At 48.4% G+C, this 26,856-nt stretch overlaps 1 protein-coding gene across 3 annotated transcripts in view; it reads left to right on the top strand.

The window, feature by feature from the left end:
- GNG4 (G protein subunit gamma 4) overlaps positions 1–26,856 on the top strand; it is a 68,120-nt gene that overhangs the window by 18,813 nt on the left and 22,451 nt on the right. The window contains exons 2-3 of one of the 3 annotated variants that reach the window (XM_049697348.1): positions 12,889–12,999; positions 19,417–19,525. In XM_049697348.1, coding sequence (XP_049553305.1) covers positions 19,427–19,525 — 99 coding nt within the window. In that variant the 5' untranslated portion in view covers positions 12,889–12,999; positions 19,417–19,426. Of the gene's footprint in view, positions 1–12,888; positions 13,008–19,416; positions 19,526–26,856 lie in introns of all 3 variants that reach the window. The other 2 variants (XM_049697350.1, XM_049697351.1) reach the window with 2 other exon arrangements.

Here is a 26,856-nt window from a genome sequence, read left to right as displayed (position 1 = left end):
AAGCCAGCTCAAGGAGCTTTTTTTGAGAGGGTGGTAGCATCTGAATGGTACCTTAAAGATGGGTAGCAGCACCTTGTAACAGGAGGAGTTGGGACGGTGAATAAATAAAACACCGGAGGCAAAAGCATGACTGGAAAATTTCTAGGCACCTAAGACTAAACTCAGGCAGCCAACTCTAAGGTTGGATTGGAATTATTTAATTTTGAATATTATATGGAGGAAGTTTGGTACCAATTTTTTTGAAGTCTCTTGTATTTGACAGTTCGGAAGACTCAACCCAGCCGTGATGTTAAATGTGGTTAAAAAAATAAATGTGGGCTTCCCTGGTGGCGCAGTGGTTGAGAATCTGCCTGCCAGTACAGGGGACACCGGTTCGATCCCTGGTCAGGGAAGATCCCACAGGCTGCAGAGCATCTAAGCCCGTGCGCCACGACTACTGAGCCTGCGCTCTAGAGCCCGCGAGCCACAACTACTGAGCCCATGCGCCTAGAGCCCGTGCTCTGCAACAAGAGAAGCCACCGCAATGAGAGGCCTGTGCACCCACAACGAAGAGTAGCCCCCGCTCACTGCAGCTAGAGAAAGCCCACGTGCAGCAACGAAGACCCACTGCAGCCAAAAATAAAAATAATAAGATTAAAAAGAAATATATATATATATATATATATATATATAAACGTAATGGCTCTATCTGGGCCTCTGCTTTTTCTTGCCTCACATCAACATCTGCCTCACCTGGTTTCTAATTAACTCTCGGCTTGAAAAACCAAGCAGGTGTTTGACTTCATCACCTCTCCATAAAGCAAGTGCCGGTTGTGTTCAAAAAGGGATTGCACGGCAGCCTCTGGTCCTGCTCGGTTCTGTCGGTTCCATGGAGTCATTACCTCGAGGGACGTCTGGCACAAAGATTCCAAGGAAGTAAGACGCCTTCAGAGAGGCAGCCTGGTAATAAATGGCTCGTGAGCTACAGAGAGCTGAGGCCAGGTGCCCTTAACCAGCTGGGGCTCGTGCAGAAGCCCCAGAATCAAAGGAGGCCGAGGATACAGAACACAAAAGTGAAGGGAAACAGCGGAAGGGGAGGCTGGGCTTGCAGTGGGGGAGCCATCATTAACCGGGGCCCCGTCTAGTGCCAGGAGTCAGGATGAAGGGGGCTGGGGTGACTCTCAATCCACAAACTCGGCTGTAGGGGGAAAAGGTGGTTCTTGTAATTTTCCTAGAACTCCACTTCCTCTGAAGTGTGTGTCCCATAGCCAGCAGGGAACTTTTGTCCCAGCCTGGACCCTGGGGTTGCCTCAGGGCTCCCCCAGAATTTATGTAGAGTCAGGGTGTTGGGAGAGGTGCCTCTCTGGTCCTCAAGGCATCTGTCCACTGGGTGACCAATGAGACACGGTAGCTGGGATGAGCCCTTGAGACCAGTGGCTTTTGGTGGTCTTGTGTCCCACACTCCTCAGGGCTGCCCGTGACCCTCTCTGCCGCAGGGCATCAGGTGGCCGTTCTGTGCTGGGGTCTTACCGACCCTACATGCTCCCCCTAAGAAGGCTTTACAGCCCCCCTACCACCCAGCAACCCTGGTGCTGGGGGCAATTCCTCCTGCTCTGGACAAGACATTTTGACCCCTGCGTGCTGAGTTCTTTATTTCCCACCTCCGAGGCGTAGGCTTTTGGAAGCAAAAGCCAGAAGGACTTTCAGCAGCTGTGTCTGCTTTTTTTTTTTTTTTTTTTTTTTTTTTTGTGGTACGCGGGCCTCTCACTGCTGTGGCCTCTCCCGTTGCGGAGCATAGGCTCCGGACGCGCAGGCTCAGCGGCCATGGCTCACAGGTCCAGCCGCTCCGCAGCATGTGGGATCTTCCTGGACCGGGGCACGAACCCGCATCCCCTGCATCGGCAGGCGGACCCTCAACAATTGTGCCACCAGGGAAGCCCTGTGTCTGCTTTTTAACTGATCATACCCATCACTCCGTGAAAGGGCAGGTGTAGATTAATGTCTCAAAATGCCTTCCAGTTACATGTGTTTGAAGGTAAGAGATTTGGGTTTTCTTTCAGACTTCACTCTACTATGGGTGGTCTAGCTTTCCTCCCTAAGGATATTAACACATAGAAGGCTTGCAGTGAAAATTTAAGGAGACCCTGGATCTCAGGGTTGTATAAGTGCAGTGTCACTCTTGCAGGATCCTGAGACAGAGTGCTTCCTTAAATTCTGCACTCTGGGGTGCCTTACTAGTGTCCTGAGAGTCGAGGCCCTGCACACAAGCATCGGAAAGGGTGGGAAGGTCAAAAGAATGAGAATACAAGCCACAGACTGGGAGAAAACATTTGCAAAATATATCTGATAAAGGACTGGTATCCAAAATACATGAAGAACTTTTAAAACTCAACAATAAGAAAACAAACAACCCTATTAAAAATGGGTAAGAGTTCTGACCAGGCATCTCACCAAAAAAAGATACACAGATGACAGATAAGCAGGTGAGAAGATGCTCCCCAACATATGTCATCAGGGAAATGCAAATTAAAACAACGAGATAAGACGCAAGAGGGAAGAGATATGGGAACATATGTATATGTATAACTGATTCACTTTGTTATAAAGCAGAAACGAACACACCATTGTAAAGCAGTTATACTCCAATAAAGATGTTAAAAACAAAACAAAAACAGCGAGATACACACGCCTCTTGGAATGGCCAAAATTCAAAATACTGAAAACACGAAATGCTGGTGAGAATGTGGAACAGCGGGAACTCTCATCACTGCTGGTGGGAGCGCAAAATGAAGAGACACTTTGGAAAACAGTTCAGCAGTTTCTGACCAAACTAAACTTACTCTTAGCATACAATCTAGCAATAGTGCTCCTTGGTACTTACCCAAAGAAGTTAAAAACATATAACCACACAAAAAACCTGCACAGTAATTTTTATAACAGCTTTATTCATAACTCCCAAAACTTGGGAGTAACCAATGTCCTTCAGTAGGTAAATGGATAAACTGGGGTACATCCATACAATGGTATATTATTCAGCACTAAAAAAAAATGACCTATCAAGCCATGAAAAGACATAGAAGAATCTTTTTTTAACTTATTTTATTCAAGTATAGTTGATTTACAATGTTGTGTTAACTTCTGCTCTACAGCAAAGCGATTCCGTTTTTTTATGTAAATATATACACACACACATTCTTTTTCATATTCTTTTCTGTTATGGTTTATCACAGGATATTGAATATAGTTCCCTGTGCTATAGAGGAGGACCTTGTTGTTCATCCATTCTATAGATAACAGTTTGCATCTGCTAATCGCAAACTCCCAATCCATCCCTTCCGTCCCCTCCCCACCCCTTGGCAACAAGTCTGCTCTCTCTTGAGTCTGACTCTGTTTTGTAGATAGGTTCATCTGTGTCATATTTTAGATTCCACATATAAGTGATATCATATGGTATCAATATTTGTCTTTCTGTCTCTGACTTAACTTTGCTTAGTATGATAATCTCTAGTTGCATTCCATGTTGCTGCAAATGGCATTATTTCATTCTTTTTTAATGGCTGAGTAGTATTCCATTGTTTATATGTATCACATCTTCTTTATCCATTCATCTGTCAATGGACACTTAGATTGTTTCCATGTCTTAGCTGTTGTAAATAGTGCTGCTGTGAACATAGGGATGCATGTATCTTTTCGAATTACAGCTTTGTCTGGGTATACATTCAGGAGTGGGATTGCAGGATCATATGGCAACTCTATTTTTAGTTTTTTGAGGAACCTCCATACTGTTTTCCACAGTGGCTGCACCAGTTTACATTCCCACCAGCAGTGCAGGAGGGTTCCCTTTTCTCCACACCCTCTCCAGCATTTGTTATTTGTAGACTTTAATGATGGCCATTTTGACCGATGTGAGATGGTACCTCATTGTAGTTTTGATTTGCATTTCTCTAATAATTAGCAATCTTGAGCATCTTCTCGTGTGCCTGTTGGCCATCTGTAAGACATGGAGGAATCTTAAATGCATTTTATTAAATAAAAGAAGCCAATGTGAAAAGTTCATATACTGTAGGATTCCAACTGTATGACATTCTGAAAAAGGCAAAGTTATGGAGACAGTAAAAAGATAAGTGGTTGCCAGGGATTAGGTAAAGCACTGAGGATTTTTTTTTAATAGACTTTTTAGAGCAGTTTTAGGTTCACAGCAGAATTGAGCGCAAGGTACAGAATTCCCATGTACCCCGACATACATCCAGCCTCCCCACTAATCAGCATCCTCCACAAATGAGGCACAGTTGTTACAAGTGATGCACATACATGGACACATCGTCATCACCCAAAGCCCACAGTTGACATTTGGGTTTATTCTTGGTGGTGTACCTTCTATGGGTTTGGACAAATCCTCAGAAGATTTTTAGGGCAGTGAGACTATTCTATATGATACTGTGATGGGGCATACATGTCATTATACATTTGTCCAAACCCCTCCCGGGAGCTACTTTCAAGGTCAGTTCTTTCCCAGGTTTAAGAAAGTCAGCAGGGCTTCCCTGGTGGCGCAGTGATTGAGAGTCTGCCTGCCGATGCAGGGGACACGGGTTCGTGCCCCGGTCCGGGAGGATCCCACATGCCGCAGAGCGGCTGGGCCCGTGAGCCATGGCCACTGAGCCTGCGCGTCCGGAGCCTGTGCTCCGCAACGGGAGAGGCCACGACAGTGAGAGACCCGCATACTGCAAAAAAAAAAAGAAAGTCAGCAATGTTTTACAGGTTTTTCCCAAGCGCTGCAATTGACTAACAGTCCTCCCGTTTTGGCGTTCAGGAGCCTGTTTGTAAATAGCACCCTTGACCAAGACAAATAACAAGTTGCTAAAGGTGAGAGGAAAACTGTGATGGAGCCAAAGACAACAAAGAAATCTTATTTGATCTGCTTTACTCCTAAAATCTCATAGGAAGTAAAAATCTGAGAAATAATTGACACACACACACACACGTGCGTGCATGCCTACACAATGTAAAGTAAAATCCGGATGCTTTGTAACAAAATCATCTTATTTTTTTTTAAAAAGATGAATTCTCCAGGAATGTGAAAATTAATGGTTTGCCCTAAGAATGCTAATAGAAAATTCGTTCTTGAATAATGCTAGGAGCGGACATAGGACAGCAGTTATCCTTTTCTCGATCAGAAATTACATGGAAAACTCAAAAGTATCACCTTTTCTGTCAGTCACTTCCCACTTTGGAAAAGTAGCTTTTCTGTTGAAATAATGTCATGTCAAAATGAGATTCGACGTAGTCTGACGTATACCACGCTGTCTTTCAAAGGACTTGCCTGGGCCCCGTGACCTCGCTCTTCTTTCTGATTTCTCCCTTTTAGAGTGGGAATGTCTACCCTATGCCTGTCACTGTGGTATTTTGGAAGCAGATAACTTGTCTGGTTTCACAGGTTCACAGCTGGAGATGAATTTTTGCCTCCAGATGAATAAGTCTTAACCCATACCTGATGTAGATGATATTTAGATGAGATTTTGGACTTCAAGTTGATGCTGGAATAGATTAAGACTTTTGGCCTGTTGAGATGGGGTGAATTTATCTTTCATGGAAGAGGGACATCAATTTTGGGGGATCCAGGGGGTGGAATGTTATGGGCTGAATTGTGTCTCCCACCAAATTCAGAATGACTTTATTTGGAGATAGACCTTTAAAGAGGTAATTAATCGGGTCATGTGGTGTTTTCATAAAAAGAAGAAATTAGGGCACTGTCACACCCAGAGGGAAGACCATTTGAGAACACAGCAAGAAGGCAGCCATCTGCAGGCCAAGGAGAGTCTCTTCAGAGGAAACCAGACTTGCCAGGAGGCTCTCTAAGCGAAAACCCATTTTCTTGCCTTTTCCAGCCTCTAGAGGCTGCACGCATTCCTTGAGGCATGGCCCCCTCCCATCTTCAAAGGCAGCAGTGTAGCATCTTCAGATCTCTGGCTGTGACACCAACTCTTCTGCATCAACTCAGCTTCCTTCAGCATCAGGGTCCAGCTTGACTAACTGGAATATGTAACCCAGCAGGCAGAAAAAAGTTGGCTTCATACTCTGTGAGGGCTGATATAAAAGCAGCAGAGCACTATTAGGTGTTTTTTTGGAAGATGTTGGGGGTAGGAGTTTATTAATTAATTTATTTATTTTTGCTGTGTTGGGCTTTTGTTTCTGTGCAAGGGCTTTCTCTGGTTGTGGCAAGCGGGGGCCACTCTTCATCGCGGTGCGCGGGCCTCTCACTATCGTGGCCTCTCTTGTTGCGGAGCACAGGCTCCAAACGCGCAGGCTCAGTAGTTGTGGCTCACGGGCCTAGTTGCTCTGTGGCATGTGGGATCCTCCCAGACCAGGGCTCGAACCCGTGTCCCCTGCATTAGCAGGCAGATTCTCAACCACTGCGCCACCAGGGAAGCCCCACTATTAGGTTTTTTAATGCTTGTTCCTCTCGATTAAGACATTGGACTCCATTTGCAATGCCGAAGAAATACTTAGAGAGTATCTGGAGTGGAGGATCCCAGGGAAGATGGACCTCTTTTTTATTCTGCACCAACTTGTCAAATGCCCTTTAATATCACAGCTGGTCTGCCAACCTTCTCTAATTTTCTTGACCTTAGTAGGGACCAGATAAGGGCAGTCACTGGGTGACTGGCGACCAGCAGAGGCTCAGCATTGTTCAGACTCAGCGTGCTCTTCCTAAGGATCCTTTGTCTCTCAAGTCCACTCCAGTACATGCCATGCTGAATGCTTCTTAGCCCCGTACCTGGTTAGCATCTGTGTGATTAGATGTTATTAGGTCAGGCAGATGCTATCAGGCAATCAAAATGTAAACTGAGTAATTGAGATTCAGATTGTAAAATGCATCAAGCTTGACTATCACTGTATTTAATTTGCAAAGTGGCTCAAACAGGAGCGGGGATGGCCGTGCCCCTGACCAGGGGACGAAGGGGACCGTGTTCCCACCACAGACACAGAGCCAGAGTGGTCTGTATGTGTGACAGCACATGATTCTCTGCCACTCCCCTCAGGAGTTGGGACTTTCAACTCCATCCCAGGAGGACTGAGAAAGAGCAGAGTTTGTCAAGTGAGGTTAAGACACCACTTTGTGCTTCCATGTGTACATAGAGGAAGCCTGCACCCTTTGCTGCTGCAGAAGTTATGACTCTTTGGGTGAATTAGTATCTCCCTCCCTTTTAGAGCCTTTGTTTCGAAGCGAATGTGACCTGCATTACTGGGTGGGGTGGAGGGGGACACTCCAAAATGTGAACTCAGTGTGTGAAATCTTTGTCCTAAAGCTGGGGAGGAGGGACCCTAGATGACCACTCTGAATGCCAGGAGAACCTGTCCCCAGTTTTCCTGCCAGAAGCAGTGTCACTTGTGGGATTTTAGGGTGACAAAGTGGCTTCCTTACATTCTATGTGTAGCTCCTTTCACCTGTGGGGATTGGACCAGAGAGGAAATCTATGTGAAGACACCATGCAGGACCAGAAATTGTGGCTTCAGCCCAAGGCATGGCTATTAATACAGGGTTATTGTTGGGCTCGCTCTCCAATGAGGTGATTTTTTCCTGGGGACACGTGGGGCTCAGCAGGCCCACCCCACCAGTCTGTGCCTAGAAATGTTAAACCCAAACATGAACACAGCTTCCCAAGGTGGAATCCTTGCTATAATTGATGCAAGGATTGTATTGTGTTGGGTTTTCCAAATAGAATTTACGTTAGTACTCTTTAAAAGAAATTTTTATCAAAGTATAGTTGATTTACAAGGTTGTGTTAACTTCCACTGTACAGCAAAGTGACTCAGTTATACAGATATATATTCTTTTTCATATTCTTTTCCATTATGGTTTATCACAGGATATTGAATATAATTCCCTGTGCTCTACAGTAGGACCTTGTTCTTTATCCATTCTATATATAACAATTTGCACCTGCTAATCCCAAACTCCCAATCCTTCCCTCCCCCTTCCCGCTTGGCAACCACAAGTCTGTTCTCTATGTCTGTGAGTCTATTTCTGTTTTGTAGGTAAGTTCATTTGTGTCATATTTTAGATTCCACATATAAGTGATATCATATGGTATTTGTCTTTCTCTTTCTGACTTACTTCGCTTAGTATGATAATCTCTAGGTTCATCCATGTTGTTGCAAATGGTATGTCATTCTTTTTTATGGCTGAGTAATATTCCATTGTATATATGTACCACATTTTCTTTATCCATTCATCTGTCGATGGACATTTAGGTTGTTTCCATGTCTTGGCTATTGTGAATAGTGCTGCTGTGAACATAGGGGTGCATGTATCCTTTTGGACCATGTTTTTCTCTGGGTATATGCCCAGGAGTGGGATTGCTGGATCATATGGCAACTCTATTTTTAGTTTTTTGAGGAACCTCCATACTGTTTTCCACAGTGGCTGCACCAGTTTACATTCCCACCAACAGTGCAAGAAGGTTCTCTTTTCTCCACACCCTCTCCAACATTTATCATTTGTAGACTTTTTAATGATGGCCATTCTGACTGGTGTGAGGTGATACCTCATTGTAGTTTTGATTTGCATTTCTCTAATAATTAGTGATGTTGAGCAGCTTTTCATGTGCCTACTGGCCATCTGTATGTCTAGTTTAGAGAAGTGTCTGTTTAGGTCTTCTGCCCACTTTTCGATTAGGTTGTTTGGCTTTTTTGTTATTGAGTTGTATGAGCTGTTTGTGTATTTTGGAAACTAAGCCCTTGTCAGTTGCATCATTTGCAAATATTTTCTCTCATTCTGTAGGTTGTCTTTACATTTTGTTTATGGTTTCCTTTGCTATGCAAAAGCTTGTAAGTTTGATTAGGTCCCATTTATTTATTTTTGCTTTTATTTCTATTGCCTTGGGAGACTGACCTAAGAAACCATTGGTATGATTTATGTCAGAGAATGTTTTGCCTATGTTCTCTTCTAGGAATTTTATGGTATCATGTCTCATATTTAAGTCTTTAAGCCATTTTGAGTTTATTTCTGTGCATGGTGTGAGGGTGTGTTCTAACTTCATTGATTTACATGCAGCTGTCCAACTTTTCCAACACCACTTGCTGAAGAGACTGTCTTTTCCCCACTGTACATTCTTGCCTCCTTTGTTAAAGATTAATTGACTGTAGGTGTGTAAGTTCATTTCTGGTCTCTGTATTCTGTTCCGTTGATCCATATGTCTGTTTTTGTGCCAGTACCATGCTGTTTTGATTACTGTAGCTTTGTAGTATTGTCTGAAGTCTGGGAGGGTTATGCCTCCTGCCCCCTGCATTGGAAGTGCTGAGTCTTAACCACTTGACTGCCAGGGAAGTCCCATCCTGCTTTGTTCTTTTTCCTCAGTATTGCTTTGGCAATTCTGGGTCTTTTATGGTTCCATATAAATTTTAGGATTATTTATTTGTTCTAGTTCTGTGAAAAAATATCATGGGTAATTTAATAGGGATAGCATTAAATCTGTAGATTGCTCTGGGTAGTATGGCCATGTTAGCAACATGAATTCTTCCGATCCAAGAGCATGGGATATCTTTCCATTTCTTTGAATCATCTTCACTTTCCTTTATTAATGTTTTATAGTTCTCAGCATTAAGTTAGTACTTTTGTCTCAAGGCTTAAAAGTATTTTCAAGGCCACAGTGTTTCCCTAGCAGTCTACAGACCTCTGTTGAAACACTGTATTGCTTAGGGAGATGCACAGCTGCTGTGACAGAGAGCCCCAGAAAGACAGTGACATAAAATGCACAGAAATATTTCTCTCCATCACCTCCGAGCCCAGAGGCAAGCAGTGCGGGTGGACAGGGCAGCTCAGCTGTAAGTGCATTTCAGAGATACAGGCTCCTTACACTTTGCTTCTCGGTCCTGCCCCAGGACTGTAGTTCTTAGTCTCTCCTGAGCATCCCAACCCCCTGAAGGGCTGATTAAACCACCTCCCACTCCCAGTGTCTTTACTCAGCAGGTCCAAGTGGGGCTTGAGAATTTGCATTCCCGACAAGCTCCCAGGTGCTGCTGGGCCAGGGACGGGGCTTGGGGAGCCACTGCCCGAGGCCCTGTGCTTGCCTGCCCTGGTTGATCGCAGACATGTCCACGGTCCAGATTATGGGGTGGGGAACGAGTGTGGAGGCATACACACACGGATTGTTCAGGCCAGGCAGGAAGTGGCACTCTGCATTTCCACTCCGTTTCCACTGGTGAGAAGACTCACAAGGCCCCACCTACCTGCAAGGGATGCTGGGGCAAGTCTAGTTCATTGGCCATGTCAATGAAAATAATCAACAATCTATAATAGGAATAGAAAAGAGTGTGATTGGAGCCAAACTGAAGACTGTAGCCCGGAAGACAGCATCTTAGATAATTCTGAGGAACTGCTCCAGAGAAGCACGGTTTTCAGCACAGTTTTATATCTCGTCAGAACAAAGAACATTAAACAAGTCGGGGATACATTCCTTCAAGCTTTCAGAAAAAACAGACCAGCACATCACACCAGTGAGTCAGCGTGGCCTTGGCACCTGGGAAGGCAGTCTTATCATCGAAGGAGTCCCAGCATTGGTGTCCCAGGAAGGGAGGCATTTAATCTTTATTTTTAACATGGGCATTCTTTACTTCTGGTCAATGTGCCCTTTTCTTTAAAGCAGATGTGCAGTATAGGTTTGATAGGCCACAGACAGGCTGTTTCAGCTAATATAAAATTGAAGTGAACGCATGGGGACTCCTGGTGGAGGACCTGCTGGACCCCCCTTGGCTTCTCCAGTTAGGACCCCAGTGGGCCCCCTCAGTGGGCTAAGACCAACCAGCAGTCGAGATCCTATGCCAGTTGGAAAACCAGATACTTGAAAACAGAGAATGAAGTGGGTTTTGAGAGCATTAATAGGAAAGTGAAAAACAAGGGAATAGGCCAAAAAGGGTTTTCTTTTTTTTTTATATTTATTTTATTGAAGTATAGTTGATTTACAACGTTGTGTTAATTTCTGCTGTACAGCAAAGTGATTTACGTATACATATATATATTCTTTTTCATTATGGTTTATCACAGAATATTGAACATAGTTCCCTGTGCTATACAGTAGGACCTTGTTGTTTATCCATCCTATATATAATAATTTGTATCTGCTAATCCTAACCTCCCAGTCTATCCCTCCCCCAACCCTCCCCCATGGCAACCACAAGTCTGTTCTGTATGTCTGTGAGTCTGTTTCTGCTTCGTAGAAAAGTTCATTTGTGTCATATTTTAAATACCGCATGTAAGTGATCTCATGGGATTTGTCTTTCTCTTTCTGACTCACTTCACTTAGTATGATAATCTCTAGGTCCATCCATGTTGCTGCACGTGGCATTATTTCATTCTTTTTTGTGGCTGAGAAGTATTCCATTGTATATGTACCACATCTTTTTTGTTTCGTTTTGGTTTTTTTGGCCACGCTGTGCAGCATGTGGGATCTTAGCTCCCCAACCAGGGATCGAACATGCACCCCCAGCATTGGAAGCTCGGAGTCTTAACCACTGGAAGGCCAGGCAAGTCCTACCAATCTTCTTTATCCATTCATCTGTCGATGGACATTTAGATTGTTTCCATGTCTTGGCTATTGTAAATAGTGCTGCAGTGAACATTGGGGTGCGTGTATCTTCTCAAATTATAGCCCAGAAAGGGTTTTCTAATGGCAGAGGATGAGAAAACAAAACAGGGAAGGAGATGAGAATAAAACTCCATAAAAGTCTAACAATTTGGGGGGATGGGAAGCACCCAGATGCAACAAATTACTGTGACAGGAAGAAATGATCACTTTGGAAACAGCAGGCATGGGTGTTTGTGAAGCCGTACAACGGGCCCAAACGACCTCAAACAAAAGCACATTTGGATGCCCCTCTAGCTGGGGGAATAAACAGCGCTGTCAGTCCATTCGTGTCTGGCCTTTGTTTTTGGTCCAAGTTCACTGGGATCCTGGAAGATGGATGCTCTAGGGCAGGATGCTGGGAGCCCCGGGGGAGGGAGCCCATTGTCCCAGAGTCAGCCTTTCTGGGGGAGGGAGTTGGCGGGGCTAATTGTCTCTCCATGGAGAGTCCCCTGCTTTAAAGCCATCTAATCAAATCATCTCTTCTAAATGTCCTCTGGTTGGAATCAGGTTATTCCTAGTATGTGTGAGAATAATAAGCATCAACATGTTAACCAAAATTGTCTCTGGCAAAATGCATTGTAGGGTTTCCCTGGTGGCGCAGTGGTTAAGAATCCGCCTGCCGATGCAGGGGACACGGGTTCGAGCCCTGGTCTGGGAAGATCTCACACGCCACAGAGCAACTAAGCCCATGCGCCACAACTACTGAGCCTGCGCTCCAGAGCCCGCGAGCCACAACTCCTGAAGCCCAGGCGCCTAGAGCACATGCTCCGCAACAAGAGAAGCCACCACAATGGCTGAAGAGTAGCCCCCTCTCGCCGCAACTAGAGAAAGCCCGTGCGCAGCAGCGAAGACCCAAGCAGCCAAAAATAAATAAAATAAATTTTTAAAAAATGCATTATAATCTGTCTTTATTTCCTTTGCTGTAATTTTCTCTATACTCACATTTTTCTACAATGGACATATCTTTTCATAAGAAGAAAGAAAACATCTAAACTGCTCCTGTTTGGCAGAGGTCTGGCTGGAGTGGGGTGGGTGAGTGGGGGTGGGTGAGGGCAGCGTGCAGGTACGGGAGGCCCCAGGTGGCCTGTGGCCTCCAGATGTTCCCCTGTGCTCTTTGTCGGATTGGGGCCTTCTCTTTCTGCCTTTAGCTCACCGTCTCCCCTGGGGTCTGATATGGGAGAGACAGCTGCTGAGCTCGAGGGCAGGGCACGGAGGGAGCTGGGGCTGTCTGGGAGACGCCTGGCTTCTGCTGCACCTGGTGACCCATCTCTGGTTGTGCTTCCAGGTGAGCCTCAAAGCAGGAGCCCTGACTCAGCCTCTCATCTGACGACTGTCAGCTGCCACTGCCGCCAGCCCATCCCCTGCCCAGGCCTGTCGCTGTGCCATCTCTCAGCAGGTGAGGAGGTAACGTACCCTGTCCAAGAGCAGGTTCTCTCTGGAGAGCAGGTGTCTCTGCCAGCAGTGCGTGTGTGGGCCTGGGGTGAGGCTGGGCTGGCAGGCTCCTTGATGGGTGGCCAGGTCCTCACACCATCACTTTCCTCTTCTAGCAGATGTCATCATCCCAGATGTAGGGCCCTCATGAAGCCTGTTTTACCCCCCTCCTCACATCATCCCTCACATTATGGATGTGCCCCCTCCTGGGGGAGCATCAGGAGGAGAACCAAGCCATGTCCATGGGTTGCTGGCCTGGGCTGGGAATCAAGCTGTGTGCTCTCCCCACTAGGAACAGAGATGTTACTCAGGCAGGCACCCTTGTTCAGCAACTCGCTGTGACAAAGGGGGTGAAGGTCAACCAACACTCCCACCCAGCCCACCTTGCAGTCTAAGCTGCTTGGTCCCTTTAGGCCTAGAGGGCTGTGCTCACTGGCAACAGCTGTTTTTCAGGCATTTCCCAGAGAGACGGACTGCAGCACTCTGCCAGCCGACACATGTCAAGGGCTTGTGGAGATAAGTCATGTTAGGGAGGATGGCTGAAAAGGCACGATGAAATTCTAAACACTGTATCCCGAGTCAGGTCAGATGGGCAGCACTGGGGATTGAACCACCTTGCACTGCCCTGCCCCTGACTCTGAGTTTACCCAGTTATACACCACAGGATGCAGCCCGTTAGAACCTCCCTGGGAAAGCTGTCTGTGTGAGTGTATCCCATGTGCCGGAGGAGAGAGATGTCTGACCACCGAGGTGACAGAGCCAGTCTCCTGAGTAGTTGGCTCGTTTCCCTTTCCTTCTGCCTTGTCTTCTAAAAAGCCAAGGGTCAAGTTTGTGGTCCACCGGTGGCCAGTATTCATGTTCAGCTTCATTGCATCTCCATTCTTCCCTACTTCCACGTTTCTTCTTGGGTCAAGGTGGGTGTACATGCACGCATACGTATATGGAGAGAGACAGCCATCTGTTCACGTGGAGGTACGGTGTCTGGGTAGTCTTGTTGCCAAACCAGACTTAGGTCTGCTCTCCCGCCCACAGTAAAGCCAATCTGCTGACACCTGGTGGTGGTGAAGGAAAGTGCAGCGTTCTTTGCAGGGCGTCAACCAAGGAGTCCAGGGCGGCTAGTGCTCAAAACGCCCGAACTCCCTGGTAGGTTTCAGGAAAGCATTTTAAAGGCTGAGTGAGAGAGGGGAGTCCCAGGGGATGTGATCAGCTCATGCACAATTCTCTGATGGACTGATGGTGAGGTCACAGGACGGTGTCGCATTATCAATCCTCAGGCCCCAGTAGGTCTGGGGGCTTCATGCTCGTGGTCGTCAGGTAGTTAATTTCTTCCATTTGGCGGGGGTTTTAGGATGTACAGAACAACTCAGGAAATGTGCATCAGACACTGTTATCTAGGTGCTTCAGAGAGGAGCTGAAGTGGAGGATATGGGGGAGGGCTCTGTCCCGGGAAGGCCCCATAGGGTCCTTCTCAGTTACAGTCTTGAAAGGGCAGAGATGTGGAAGCTAAGAGGTGCCTGACCAGGTAGGGGAGGGAGGCCCTCAGAGACCTTCCCATGGGGTCCTATCTTTAAAAGCTCAGTTGCCTTTAGCTCCATTTGACAAAAGCCATTTCCTTCTCCAGGGCCAACTGTGTCCCTGGGTTATCTTGACACCACAGCGGGTGGGGGAATCCTCCCTGCCATTGCATGCCCAAGTTAGGCTGGTTTAGGGTCGCTCGAGGGGTGAGCCTGTCCTGGGAGAGCAGGCTAGCCCAAGTGATGGGTAACGGCCTCTTAGTGCCCTGAAGGCCCCACCAGGCTGAGGAGGGGCGACCAGCCCAGCCAGCATCGGGGAAATGCTTCCTTCCACTTCCATTAAAGATCTCTGCAAAATTAAGTTCTTTAACCTCCTTGAAAATTCGAAAAATACAGGGGTAGGACCTGGACCTCTGAGGTCCCTTCCAGTATTAACGTTTGGTGATTCAGAGCCTTGCTACTCAAAGGGTGGTCCCCGGACCAGCAGCAGCTGGGGGCTTGTTAGAAATGCAAAATCTTGGACCAAACCCCAACTCATTTAATCAAAACATCTGCATTTTATCCAGATCCCCAGGGATTCATATGCCCATGAAAATTTGTAAAGGACCGATTAAAGAGTCCTGGAGGTACACGAACACCCGCCTTCCAAGGTGATCTGATGGACATACAGGAACGACGGAGTGGAAACGATTTACTGCCAGCCGTGGGTCTCCACCTCTGGGGCGTGCCAGAATCACCTTGGGAGGTTGTGAAATGCAGGTTCTGGTCTGTGGCGCCACAGTCTGGGCTCTGGGTGTGCATATGCTTGAGAAACCTTACTGGCTACTTGGAGACAGGACAGAAACGTGCACGTGTGAAGTGGTTTATAAGTCACTGACGGCAACAAGAGTGACATCCTATAAATGGGGTCAGCGAGCCCAGGGGCAGCAGAGCAGGGGGGTGAGGTGGGCAGGCTTGTCATCCCTGTACTGGGGACAGGGCCTTGCATCCTTATTTTTAGCATCTCCACGTTTAGTTACTTAGGGGGCCCTTCTGTGTGCATCTGTAGTTACCTCTCCACCTCCTTCCTGAGCAACAGTGGAAATGGGGGGAAGGGAGGGTTCTATGTTGTGTTGTTGGTGCTTGTTTTGAGACGATGAAAAAGACATAAACGTATTTTTATGTGCTGAGAAAGAAGGCACCCAGAGACACTGATGTTACAGGAGAAAGTGGGGTGCGTGGCAGGTCAGAGCCCCAAGAAGGGGACAGGTCCGCTACAGGTGAGGTATCAGGCTTGGGTAAGGAGGTGCTTTCAGCTGCAAGTGACAGGTGACCCAAGAAGTATGGCCTAGACTGTGAGGAATATATTCTGTCAGTATCAAGGGTCCGAAGTAGAGTGTCCGGGATCCATGCATCTCAGGGCTCTGGATCTGTTTCTCCATGAGTCTCCTGCCTTTGCCCTGGGTCCATTCCCCAACGTCACGATGGCAACTCTCAGTGAAGCCAGCCAAAGACTGGGGCTTCTCCTGGTGGGCCTTGACTAGGAAGGAAAACCTTGCCTACAAGTCCCCTGCAGATTTCCCCACATGTCGCCTTGATTAGGACGGGCTCATGCGCTCTGGTCCTTCTGCAAGGGAGGTGGGAAATGGGCGTGTGGCACCATGGGCCCCTGAAGCAGAAGGTGGGCTCTGCTCTCAGGGGCAGCAGGGAAGTGGGCAGCCATGGGGAGGGCCAGCAGCGGGTCCTGATGCAGAGGCACGGGTGGAGGGCAGGATGCGTGTGGACACCGAGCAACCGTAGGAGGTGGAGCTGGAGTCAAGGAGGTTCTGCCCTAACGGCTTTTCCTCTGTTCCGTGGAAGCTGAGGTCGCCTTCCAAGGACGAGAGGACAGAGGTGGTGAGGAGGTGATGGAGATTGACGTGGTCAGGAGGGCAGAGGGAGGGGTGATGGGAACGGGCTGAGGTCGCCAGGCTGGCCTGTCAAGTCTGTGGGCACCAGTCCCCAGCTTTTGGGGGCGTTTCTCCAGCAGCCCTTCCGAGGGGGCCAGGAGGGGAAGGAGTTAGATTGAAAGTGCTGGGTTTGGGGGACAGAGGGAAGAAGGCAAGTCTTGGGAGAGTGATGACGATGCGGGGCTGTGGTCTGGCGGACACTGTGGAGGCCCCGGGGCTTTGAGGCTGAGGAGGAGGAAGGGGGTGAGGACACCGAGGCCTGGGAGCAGAGCCCTCCTGGCTGGGGGCGGACGCGGTCCGGAGGGGGACCCGGTGGGGAGAGCGGGGAGGCGGAGGGGCCCACGGAGGGAACACAGGAGGGAGAAGACACGCGGCGCCAGGTGCTGGGCCCACCCCACCTGCTTATTTTATCTCTTGGACACGAAACAGAAAAGGCCCTTTGTCCAATATTAAGCATTTGGCCAGACTTCTCACTCTGTGTTGAGGAGAGGGTTGAAAATGTGCCCTTTCTCTGTGACCAGGGGAAGGATGAGAAAGCGGCAGAGCGGGGTCAGGGCCAGTCCCGGGGCGGTGGGGAAGGAGAGGGCGGTTCCAGGGGGACGGACGGGGATCCGGTTCTGCAGGTAACGTTTTCTATACGCTCACACCCACCCTCACTCACACACACACACACACTCACACACCCTCAAACACACACACCCTCACACCCACTCTCACACACAAACACCCACCCTCTCACACACACACACACCAACCCTCACACACTCACACACACAAACTAACGCCCACCCTCACACACACACCCTCACACACATACCCTTGCTCACACACACACACACTGACACACACACACCCTCACTTACACACACATTCACACACACTAACACCCACCCTCACACACACACCCTCACACACACTCTCAGACACACACACTAACACCCACCCTCACACACACAAACACCCACCCTCACTCGCGCACACACACACACACTAACACCCACCCTCACACACACGCACACTAACACCCACCCTCACACACACACACATCCTCACTGTCAGACACACACACTAACGCCCACCCTCACTCACACACACACAAACACCCACCCTCACTCGCACACACACACACACACACACACCCTGACTCACACATACACTCGCACACACCCACATGCAATTCAGATTCCTTCCCCCCGCTCCCTTCCCCCGGATCTTCCTTTCTTCACTTCTGCTGACCCCGGGCTCAGCTTCCTCTCACGAAGCCCCCCTGGTCCCTGCCACCCCTCCACTTCCTCAACTGCTGAACCCCCCAAGTCAGTGATGAGGGAAGAGAGGGGTGATTTCAGGAGCGGGGCTGGACAATGGGAATCTGAGGACAGTCATCTCAGGGCCCTTTTTCACTTGTCGGTCAGGCTGAGGAGGCTGGGAAGTAGACTGCATCTTCTCCTTCCTTTTGTGTGGACACAGGGACATGTAAACACACACGTGCACAGAGGGGCCGCCCTGCACACACAGGCTGCAGAGGGCACGCCCTTCAGGCACGTGGGCACACAGGGACACAGCCCTGAACACACATGCAGAATTGCACGCGCATCTCTGTAGAGTGCGGGGGTAGGTGGCTGCTCCCCCGGGTTGCAAAATCCTCAACTACTCATGCCTCTCCTTCCCTTCCTGGGAAATAAAAGTTCCCAACCAAGACAGGAACACACCCCTGTTACACTGTGCTTTTGGTGGCTGCTCTTAGAAGAAGGAAGTTTTATTTTTCGAACATTGCCTGTGGACAGATGAAGTTGCCATCAGGCCTCCTCTGGGCCAGAGAGTCAGTGTGAATGAGAAAAGCCAGAGTGTGGCCTGCCCACCACGGGACCGGCCTAGCCTCCTGCCGCCTCACCGTGCGCTGCGGAAAACCGGTGGCGCCGGGAGACCCACCTCCAGCTCTCGGGCTAGCCCGAGTAGACCTCCTCTGGGTGCTTTCTCGTTAGATGCGGTAACGGTAACCTACGGCATGTGCTTTGCTGTGGAGCAGTTAGCATCACAGGGGTCTTCTGGCAGAATGACATGTTGGGTCAGGAAGAATTTCTTCCCCTTCTAGAAAAACAAATGTATGCTTGGGATAGGTGTGTATGTGTTTGTATGTGTTCTTGTTTAAAGACGAACTCCCAACATAAAGTCTGTAAACGTTTTGGAATGACAGCAAATTAAAGCGAATAATAAAGCGGGACTTCCCTGGAGGTCCAGTGGTTAAGACTCCCTGCTTCCACTGCAGGGGGTGCGGGTTGGATCCCTGGTCAGGGAACTAAGATCCAACATGCTGCATGGCGTGGCCAAATAAATAAACTAATTTTAAAAAAAGAATAATAAAGCAGGCTCATTCAGGGGAAACTTGCACTTTGCGGTGTAGCCGGCTAGAGGACACCATGTGAGACAGTGGAAAGAACCCTCAGCTAGGCTTCAACGCTTTGCGTCTGCGTTCTGGCTCCACAGATTTTGTCTGTGGGACCTTTGACTCTTGGCTTCGTTTCTCTGAGTTCTGCACTTTCTTTACTTGTAAAACAAAACTCAGTCTATTTTGCCCACTTTCAGGGCTGCTAGAGGAGTGAGTGAACAAATGTGTATGAAAATGATTTATTACTAGCAAAGCACCGTACAAATGTCAAGGTATTACTTATGGCCATGGGGGTGGTAATGTGACTCTGGGACCATCTGTTATCTTCTATTTCCTCTCGCTGGGGCTGAGAAGTTCTGGCAAACAGGAGCCTGATGGCTTGCTCCCGTCACTCTGATGAAGCACTCCTTCCTCTTATCCCAGGAGGGTCTGCTCCCATGGCTCCCTGGCCTGGAAAGAGAAGCTGCAGGGGGTAGGAGGCGAGAAAGCTGAGGGGCGTTCTGCCTCACTTTGGAAAAGCAGCTCTTTCAACCCCTTAACTTTGGTTGTTTCAGGGGCAGCAGAATGAAAGAAGGCATGTCCAGTAACAGCACTGCCAGCATCTCCCAAGCCAGGAAGGCTGTGGAGCAGCTGAAGATGGAGGCCTGCATGGACAGGGTGAAGGTAAGCACACACAAGCCGGCCTGGCCCTCTGACCAACGCTCAGCTCCAAACAGTGCCCCCCCACGCTCAGAGCAGCCTCATGAGAGCAGTTGCGTCGCCCCATAGCGCATCCAGCCAACTGGCGGCTGTAACGTTTACAGACGAGCGTTTGCTGCGGGGTTCAGAGCGTGCCTGAGATCCAGTGGGTGCAGAATACACAGTGTGTGGATTCCGTGAGGAGTCGCCAAAAATAGACCCGTATTCATCTCAGCTCTCTTTAGCTCCGTTGTCATGCCAGTAAGCGAGAGAGAGTTGAGCCGTGAGAGCCATCATAGTTTTCCTGCCTGATCCAGTGACTCTGAGGTTAAACAACATCACGTATTTTGACAGGGGCGCTGTCGGGAGTGCAGCATCGAGCCGTGCACCGCGTTTGTCATACGCTCCTTTGGGGAAGAGAGGGAAGAGGTGCCAGCCGCCTCCCACCATGTTCATTTCTCTGAGGAGTGTAGTTGTCTTCACGCTGGGCGAGCTGAAGTGAGATGAAGCCAGCTCTTCTCCAGGTGCCACTTTGAAGCAAGCAGGGGGCCAGGCGGAGCAAGTGGCTCTGAGATGCCGCTTAGTTAGGTTCATGGACTGTAATACACCTGGACGCCCATCGGGAATCTGACAGCAGGAAACACGAGTCCAATGTGTCTGTGGCCTTTTGGGACACAACACAGGGCTCTCACCCAGACACTGGGATGCAAATAAGACAGAATCCATGGGGTACTGGGGGAGTCCTAAAGCCTTCTGTTGGCAGAGCGAGCAGTCCCTTCCCCAGGCTCCCACCCCCGAGAGCTGTGGCCAGATAACACCAGCTTCTGCTTCCATCAGGATAGTTATTCCCCTTCCCTGGGGACGTCCAGGTACGAGCTGTCTAAGGAGGCAGTAAGCAATCACAGTGAGTGACACAGTGTATATACCACGCAAGAAGGGGATGCAGCACAATACACATCGGTCTAAGTGGACCAGCTGTATCTGCACGTACTGATACCAACTACAAATTAGACATCAGTCCTTGATCCCTAGGCTAGAAGAGGAAGCAAGAAGAGAAACAGTTCTTAAAGAGGGGGAGCCCCAGTGGTGTAGAAATGGGTCTAAGGATGAGCACTGCAGACAGTCAGGAGGCTACTGGTTCAAGGATAGAATAGACCTTGCTGAGAGGACGAGAATGCGGTGAGATTCGCTCTTTGGACAGAGATGCCTGAGCACGTGCTCTGGCCTCAGCGCAGTCCTGGGATATAAACACGAGTGGAATGTTCCGTCATGTTGCTCAGAGAAGACTCCCGGGAGTCATGAGCTGGGAGTGGGTTGGGAGGTGACACGGGGGAGAAGGGAAGGCCAGTGTGAGCTGACTGTGGCTCATTGCGAGCACTTGGACTTGACGGAAGAGCTGGTAGTTGTGCTGGGAGGGCAGCTGGGGGATGCCGTGTGCACACGTACAGTTCATGGAAATGACTGGGTGTGCGCCGAGGCTGCGTACGGGATGACTAACAAAAGTTGATAAAGTCGTCAGAGGCCGAGGGCAGCGGAAGCTGTAGAGGTACCCGGGAGAGGCCTCGAGGGGAAGAGAGCAGAGGCAGGATGGAGAGGCCAGCGCGCAAGAAACTCAGCAGAACTTAGAGGGTAAGTGTGGGAGCCGCCAGGAAGAGAGAAGCTAGACCCCAACCGTCAAGCCCATGGCCTGAGGACTGGAAAGATGGTGGGCACCGGTTTTGGCGATAGGACAGTCACCATGCTGGGGAGTTTTACTTTGGCAAGGAAGATACACTCGGTGATAACAGGTCCTCACCTGTGACCTTCACCACCCAGGAGTCATGGTGGGGACCACATGTCCCCACGAGGAAGGGCCCTTCAGGAGTCACTAAAGGCACATGCACAGTCTCCGAAAGAGGCGGAGGAGATCATAAGGCAACTCAGAGTCCAGTTTGTTACTCAGGTGGCATCAAGGGATGGGCAGTCCTGTTCTTGCGATGAGTGGGTTATGGAAATGCGGCTCCTCGATCCTGGGAGAAGCCGCCCGGCGGGATCTGCGGCCTCTGTGGTAATTCCAGGGCCAGTGACAGCCGTGTCAGATTTGGTTCAGAGCTGGCAGAGTGTCGTCACAGCAGAGATGATCCAGGGCTGCCTGAGGACAGAGGTGGCCCTGAGGAACCACATGCTGGCCGTAGCTTCACAGTCACGTGTGGTTGTTTGGCTTGGGTTTTGCTCACACAACCTTGAACTTTTTCTTTGTTTGTTTTAAATTGTGGTAAGATACATATAACATGTAACTTATCAGTTTAGCCATTTTTAAGTGTACCGTTAACTAGCATTGCGTACATCCACAGTATTGTGCAGAGCCACCCATTTCCAGAGCTCTTCCTTATCCCCCAAAACAGAAACTCCACCCATTAAGCTCTAACTCCCTGTCGCCGCCCCCCCTTCCTTAGCCCCAGCAACCTCTCCTACATTCTGTCTCTATGAATTTGACTCTTTGAGGTACCTCATTGATGTACACGGAATCATGCAATATTTGTCTGAATTTTGTGCATGGCTTATATCACTTGGCATATGCCTTCAGGGTCTGTCCAATGTAGCATGTGTCAGGATTTCATTCCTTTGTAAGGCTGAATAGTATTTCATTATGTGCATGGACCACGTTTTACTTACCCATTCATCTATTGATGGACATTTGGATTGTTTCCACCTTTTGGCTATTGTGAAGAGCGCTGCTGTGAACATGAGTGTGCAAGTGTTTGGGTCCCTGCTTTCAGTTCTTTGGGGTATATGCCCAGAAGTGGCATTGCTGGATCATACGGTAATTCTATGTTTAACTTTTTTGAGGAACCACCATACCGGTTTCCATGGTAGCCATACCTTTTTACATCCTCCCCACCCCCACGTCCTCGCCAATACTTGTTATTTTCCTTTTTTTAAAATAATAGCCATCCTCATGGGTGTTACGCTCACACTTTATTTGATATTGTTGTTTTTAAGATTCTTTTTTTTTTTTTGTGGTACACGGGCCTCTCACTGTTGTGGCCTCTCCCGTTGCGGAGCACAGGCTCCGGACGCGCAGGCTCAGCGGCCATAGGTCATGGACCCAGCTGCTCCGCCTCATGTGGGATCTTCCCGGACCGGGGCACGAACCCGTGTCCCCTGCATCGGCAGGCGGACTCTCAACCACTGTGCCACCAGGGAAGCCCGATTTTTTTTTTTGATGTGAACCGTTTTTAAAGTCTTTATTGAAGTTGTTACAATATGGCTTCTGTTTTTTTGTTATTTTTTTATGGCTTCTGTTTTATGTTTTGGTTTTATGGCCGCAAGGCATGTGGGATCCTATTAGCTCCCCGGCCAGGGATCGAATTCGCACCCCCTGCATTGGAAGGCAAAGTCGTAACCACTGGGAGTCCCTCACACTTGATTTGAATCACTAGACAGACGCCCCTTGCTTCAGGGCACAGGATGGCTTTGGGGAAAAATCTACTTGATGCAACTCTTTGGCGGAAAAAAAAAAAGAGTGTGTATTGATATCAGTTAAGCCAGACAATAAAAACAGAATGTGGGAAGAAAGAGACTCCGTCAAGGATACTCCAGATTGACCTTGATAAGGACCTTGAGGAGGGTGGAAATAGGAATAGCGTCACCAGGGAGAAGAAGTGGCCTTTCTAGGGTGGCTGAGAGTTTACTGCAGGAGGGGAAGAAGGAAAAAGGGAGCCTGGGGGTAAATGACCGAGGGAAGCTGTGTGGAAGGAGGAGAGGAACGGTATCTAGAATTCACTGACCTCATACAAACAGTGAGGGCAACGCCAGGTCCAGATGAAGGGGGAAAAGGGCAGTCTGACTGCGTGGTGAGGATGTAGGAAAAGCGAGTGTGCTGTGCCTTCCATGGGGCCCGGAGAGAGGGAAGAACAAGGGGAAACAGCTGGAGGCCCCGTGGAAGAAATAATTGCAGTGACAGGTCCCACAGAGCCGGCTCCCAGGTGGAAGCATGACAGAGGGGGACCCAGAGGACAGCCTGGGCATGAAACCAGAGAGGAGCCCCATGGCTTGTGCGGTGTGTCGCCGACTGCAGAGCCCACCTCCGGGCTTTGTAGTTTGCTCTGCTTGGAAGAGCATCTCATGGGGAAGGGAGGATGGAAACGATGGCATTTGCAGCTCAGGGGAATAAAGGAGAGGTCTGTTAAGGGGAGAGAAGGGAACAACTACTGCATTAAGCAGTTGTTTGGGTTGCAAATATAGTAAAAAGTATTCGTGTGAACCCAGAGAGGTATGAGGCAGGTCATGGAGGAAAAATGTAGAAATATCCACTACCTTCCTGTCTGTCCCCCACAAACATCATCTGCATAAAAGCACTAGTGTCAACATAGACTTTGTTCCAGATTTTGCAGGACATAGAAGAGAGGCTTCACCATATAGCCCACAGCCAGCCCTCAAACCCACACACCGCTGCGTTAAGAGACCCTCCCCCCACACACCCTCAGCATCCTTCTTGCCTCTCTTTACTGTTACCAAATCGGGTCCAGCTGCTTGCTGCTCATAAATTAATACTGGAGAGAGAGAGAGAGACAAACGTTGGTAGAAAGGAAAGTTGCTTTTAATCAGAATGCCAGCAGTCTGGGGACATGGTGGATTCAGTGTCCCCCCAAAACTACCTCTGAAGATTCTGCTCAACCATGGAAGCCTTTAAAGGGAAACAGGGAGGTCATCTCAGTGAGTCACTGAGGTAGGGGGTCAGAGTCCTCGCCATACCCCACTGCGTGCAGGCGTGTGTGCAGGCTTGTTGATTCCTCGTGATCGTTCTTTGGATGTTGTCTTGTTCACACAGTTCGTTGGCGAGATTACTGACACGGAAGCTAGGGAAGAGATCTGGTCATCTGTTAATTACTTATTCTTCATTTCTACGTCTTGGATCTATGGAAAGAACCAACAGATTAGGCAAGGTATTGTGTGGTCAAACGATGTGAAAGGGGTGCTAGGGCCGGAGATGAGTAGAGCGTGGGGGATACCTGGTGTAAGGTTAGAGACAAGACAAAGGGGGCCGCTGTAGAGAGGTCTTTCCTGCCAAAAGCTGCTTATCCTACCTTCATTCCTTTAATGTTTATTGACTGCCTTCCCCAGCTCAGCCCTCTGCCCCAGCATCCATGTGACTCTTCTCCATCCTACCTCAAAGCTCACCGAGGCACTTCCCAACAAAGCTGGGTGTTCCTCTTTGTGAACCTGTATCAGCTGCTTAAAAAAAAAGGTAGATGTGTTCCATGCATCGTAAGCACAGGGAGGATTCAGCATAGAACCTATATGGCCTCCCCAAAAGCAGAAGCTTAGCAAATAATACTCAGGATCTTAAAAAATAAAGAGCACAGGGACTTCCCTGCTGGCACAGTAGTTAAGAATCTGCCTGCCAGTGCAGGGGACATGGGTTCGAGCCCTGGTCCGGGAGGATCCCACATGCCGCGGAGCAACTAAGCCCGTGCGCCACAACTACTGAGCCTGCGCTCTGGAGCCCGCGAGCCGCAACTACTGAGCCCGCGTGCCACAACTACTGAAGCCCACGCACCTAGACCCCATGTTCCACAACAAGAGAAGCCACCGCAATGAGAAGCCCGCGCACTGCAACGAAGAGTAGCCCCTGCTCGCCATAACTAGAGAAAGCCCTCATGCAGCAACGAAGATTCAATGCAGCCAAAAATGAATGAATGAATGAATAAGTGAATGAATAAATAAATAAATAGCGAGCACATAAAAGATGACTTGGAAACTGTTTTGGTCCCTTGGAAAAGGACACCCATAACCTTATTCTTACTCTCATCCTTTAGAGGTTCAAGCAATATAAAGTTCTATTGGGAAAGCACATATATGACATGGATCATCAAATAGGGAAAATTTGTTGAGAAATTACGGCAGATACGAGCTGAGCAAAGTATAAGATTCTTAAGTGGAGAAAGTGGTTTCTGGAGCCTGACTGTCCAGCCCAAGAGAAGACTTCAGCTGCAGAAAAGGCATTGCCCCCTGGGGGAGATGCAGAGGCCCTGAGCAGGCCAGGTCCCAGGCTCCCAGGAGGGCTTCTGGGAGCTGCCTCTCCACTGGGTACCCCTCAGTGTGTTCTGATTCTCCTGACACTGGGCCAACCGCATGGGCTGTGGCCTGTTAGGCTCTGGGGATGGATACACACCTTGAGCAAACCAGTACCTCTCAGCCAGGGACCAGGAAGCTGACAGACTTGCCAAGCAGCATTAGGCCCATCTCTCTCACTTGCCTTCAGTAGATAACTTTTAAACAGCTGTGGACATGCTAACAACCCCGAAAAGTGCCGCCCTTGGGATGAAAGTAATCTTGTCACCACAAGCTTACAGATGAATGGATAAAGAAGATGTGGTACATATATACAATGGAATATTACTCAGCCATAAAAATGAATGACATAATGCCATTTGCAGCAACATGGATGGACCTAGAGATGATGATACTAAGTGAAGTGAGACAAAGGCAAATATCATATGATATCACTTATATGTGGAATCTAAAATGATACAAATGAACAGAAACAGACTCACAGACTTTGAAAACAAACTTATAGTTACCAAAGGGGAAAGTTGCTGGGGGAGGGGGCAGGTGGTGGGATAAATTAGGAGTTTGGGATTAACATACACACGCTATTATATGTAAAATAGATAATCAACAAGGACGTACTGTATAGCACAGGGAACTCAATATTCTTTAATAACCTAAATGGGAAAAGAATCTGAAAAAGAATAGATATATGTATATGTATAACTGAATCACTTTGTGGTGCACCTGAAACTAACACAACATTGTAGATCAACTATACTCCAATATAAAATAAAAAAAAAAAAACAGCACAAGCTTGATTTGCTGATTGTTGACAGACAGATTGCCCTGTTCTATGTCAGCCTCCCTTCTGTAGACTGCTGAAAAAATGAAGGCAGGAAAAGAAGAATGGCAGATGACAGATGTGCATAAAGTCACCCAAAGAGATGGTGGCAGTAGTGAAACTAGGCTGAAAGAAGGAACTGCCATAAAAGAAGAGAGATTCTATCATGAGATGTCTAAGAATGTTCTCTTCTAGGAGTTTTATGGTGTCATGTCTTATATTTAGGTCTTTAAACCATTTTGAGTTTATTTTTGTATATGGTGTGAGGGAGTGTTCTAATTTCATTGATTTACATGTAACTGGCCAGTTTTCCCAACACCACTTGTTGAAGAGACTCTTTTCTTCACTGTATATTCTTGCCCCCTTTGTCATACATTAATTGACCATAGGTGTGTGCGCTTATTTCTGAGCTCTCTAGTCTATTCCATTAATCTGTATG

This window comes from Orcinus orca, chromosome 14 (genome assembly GCF_937001465.1).
Source record: "Orcinus orca chromosome 14, mOrcOrc1.1, whole genome shotgun sequence".
NCBI classification, from domain to species: domain Eukaryota; kingdom Metazoa; phylum Chordata; class Mammalia; order Artiodactyla; family Delphinidae; genus Orcinus; species Orcinus orca.
This window is presented reverse-complemented; position numbering and strand designations above follow the sequence as displayed.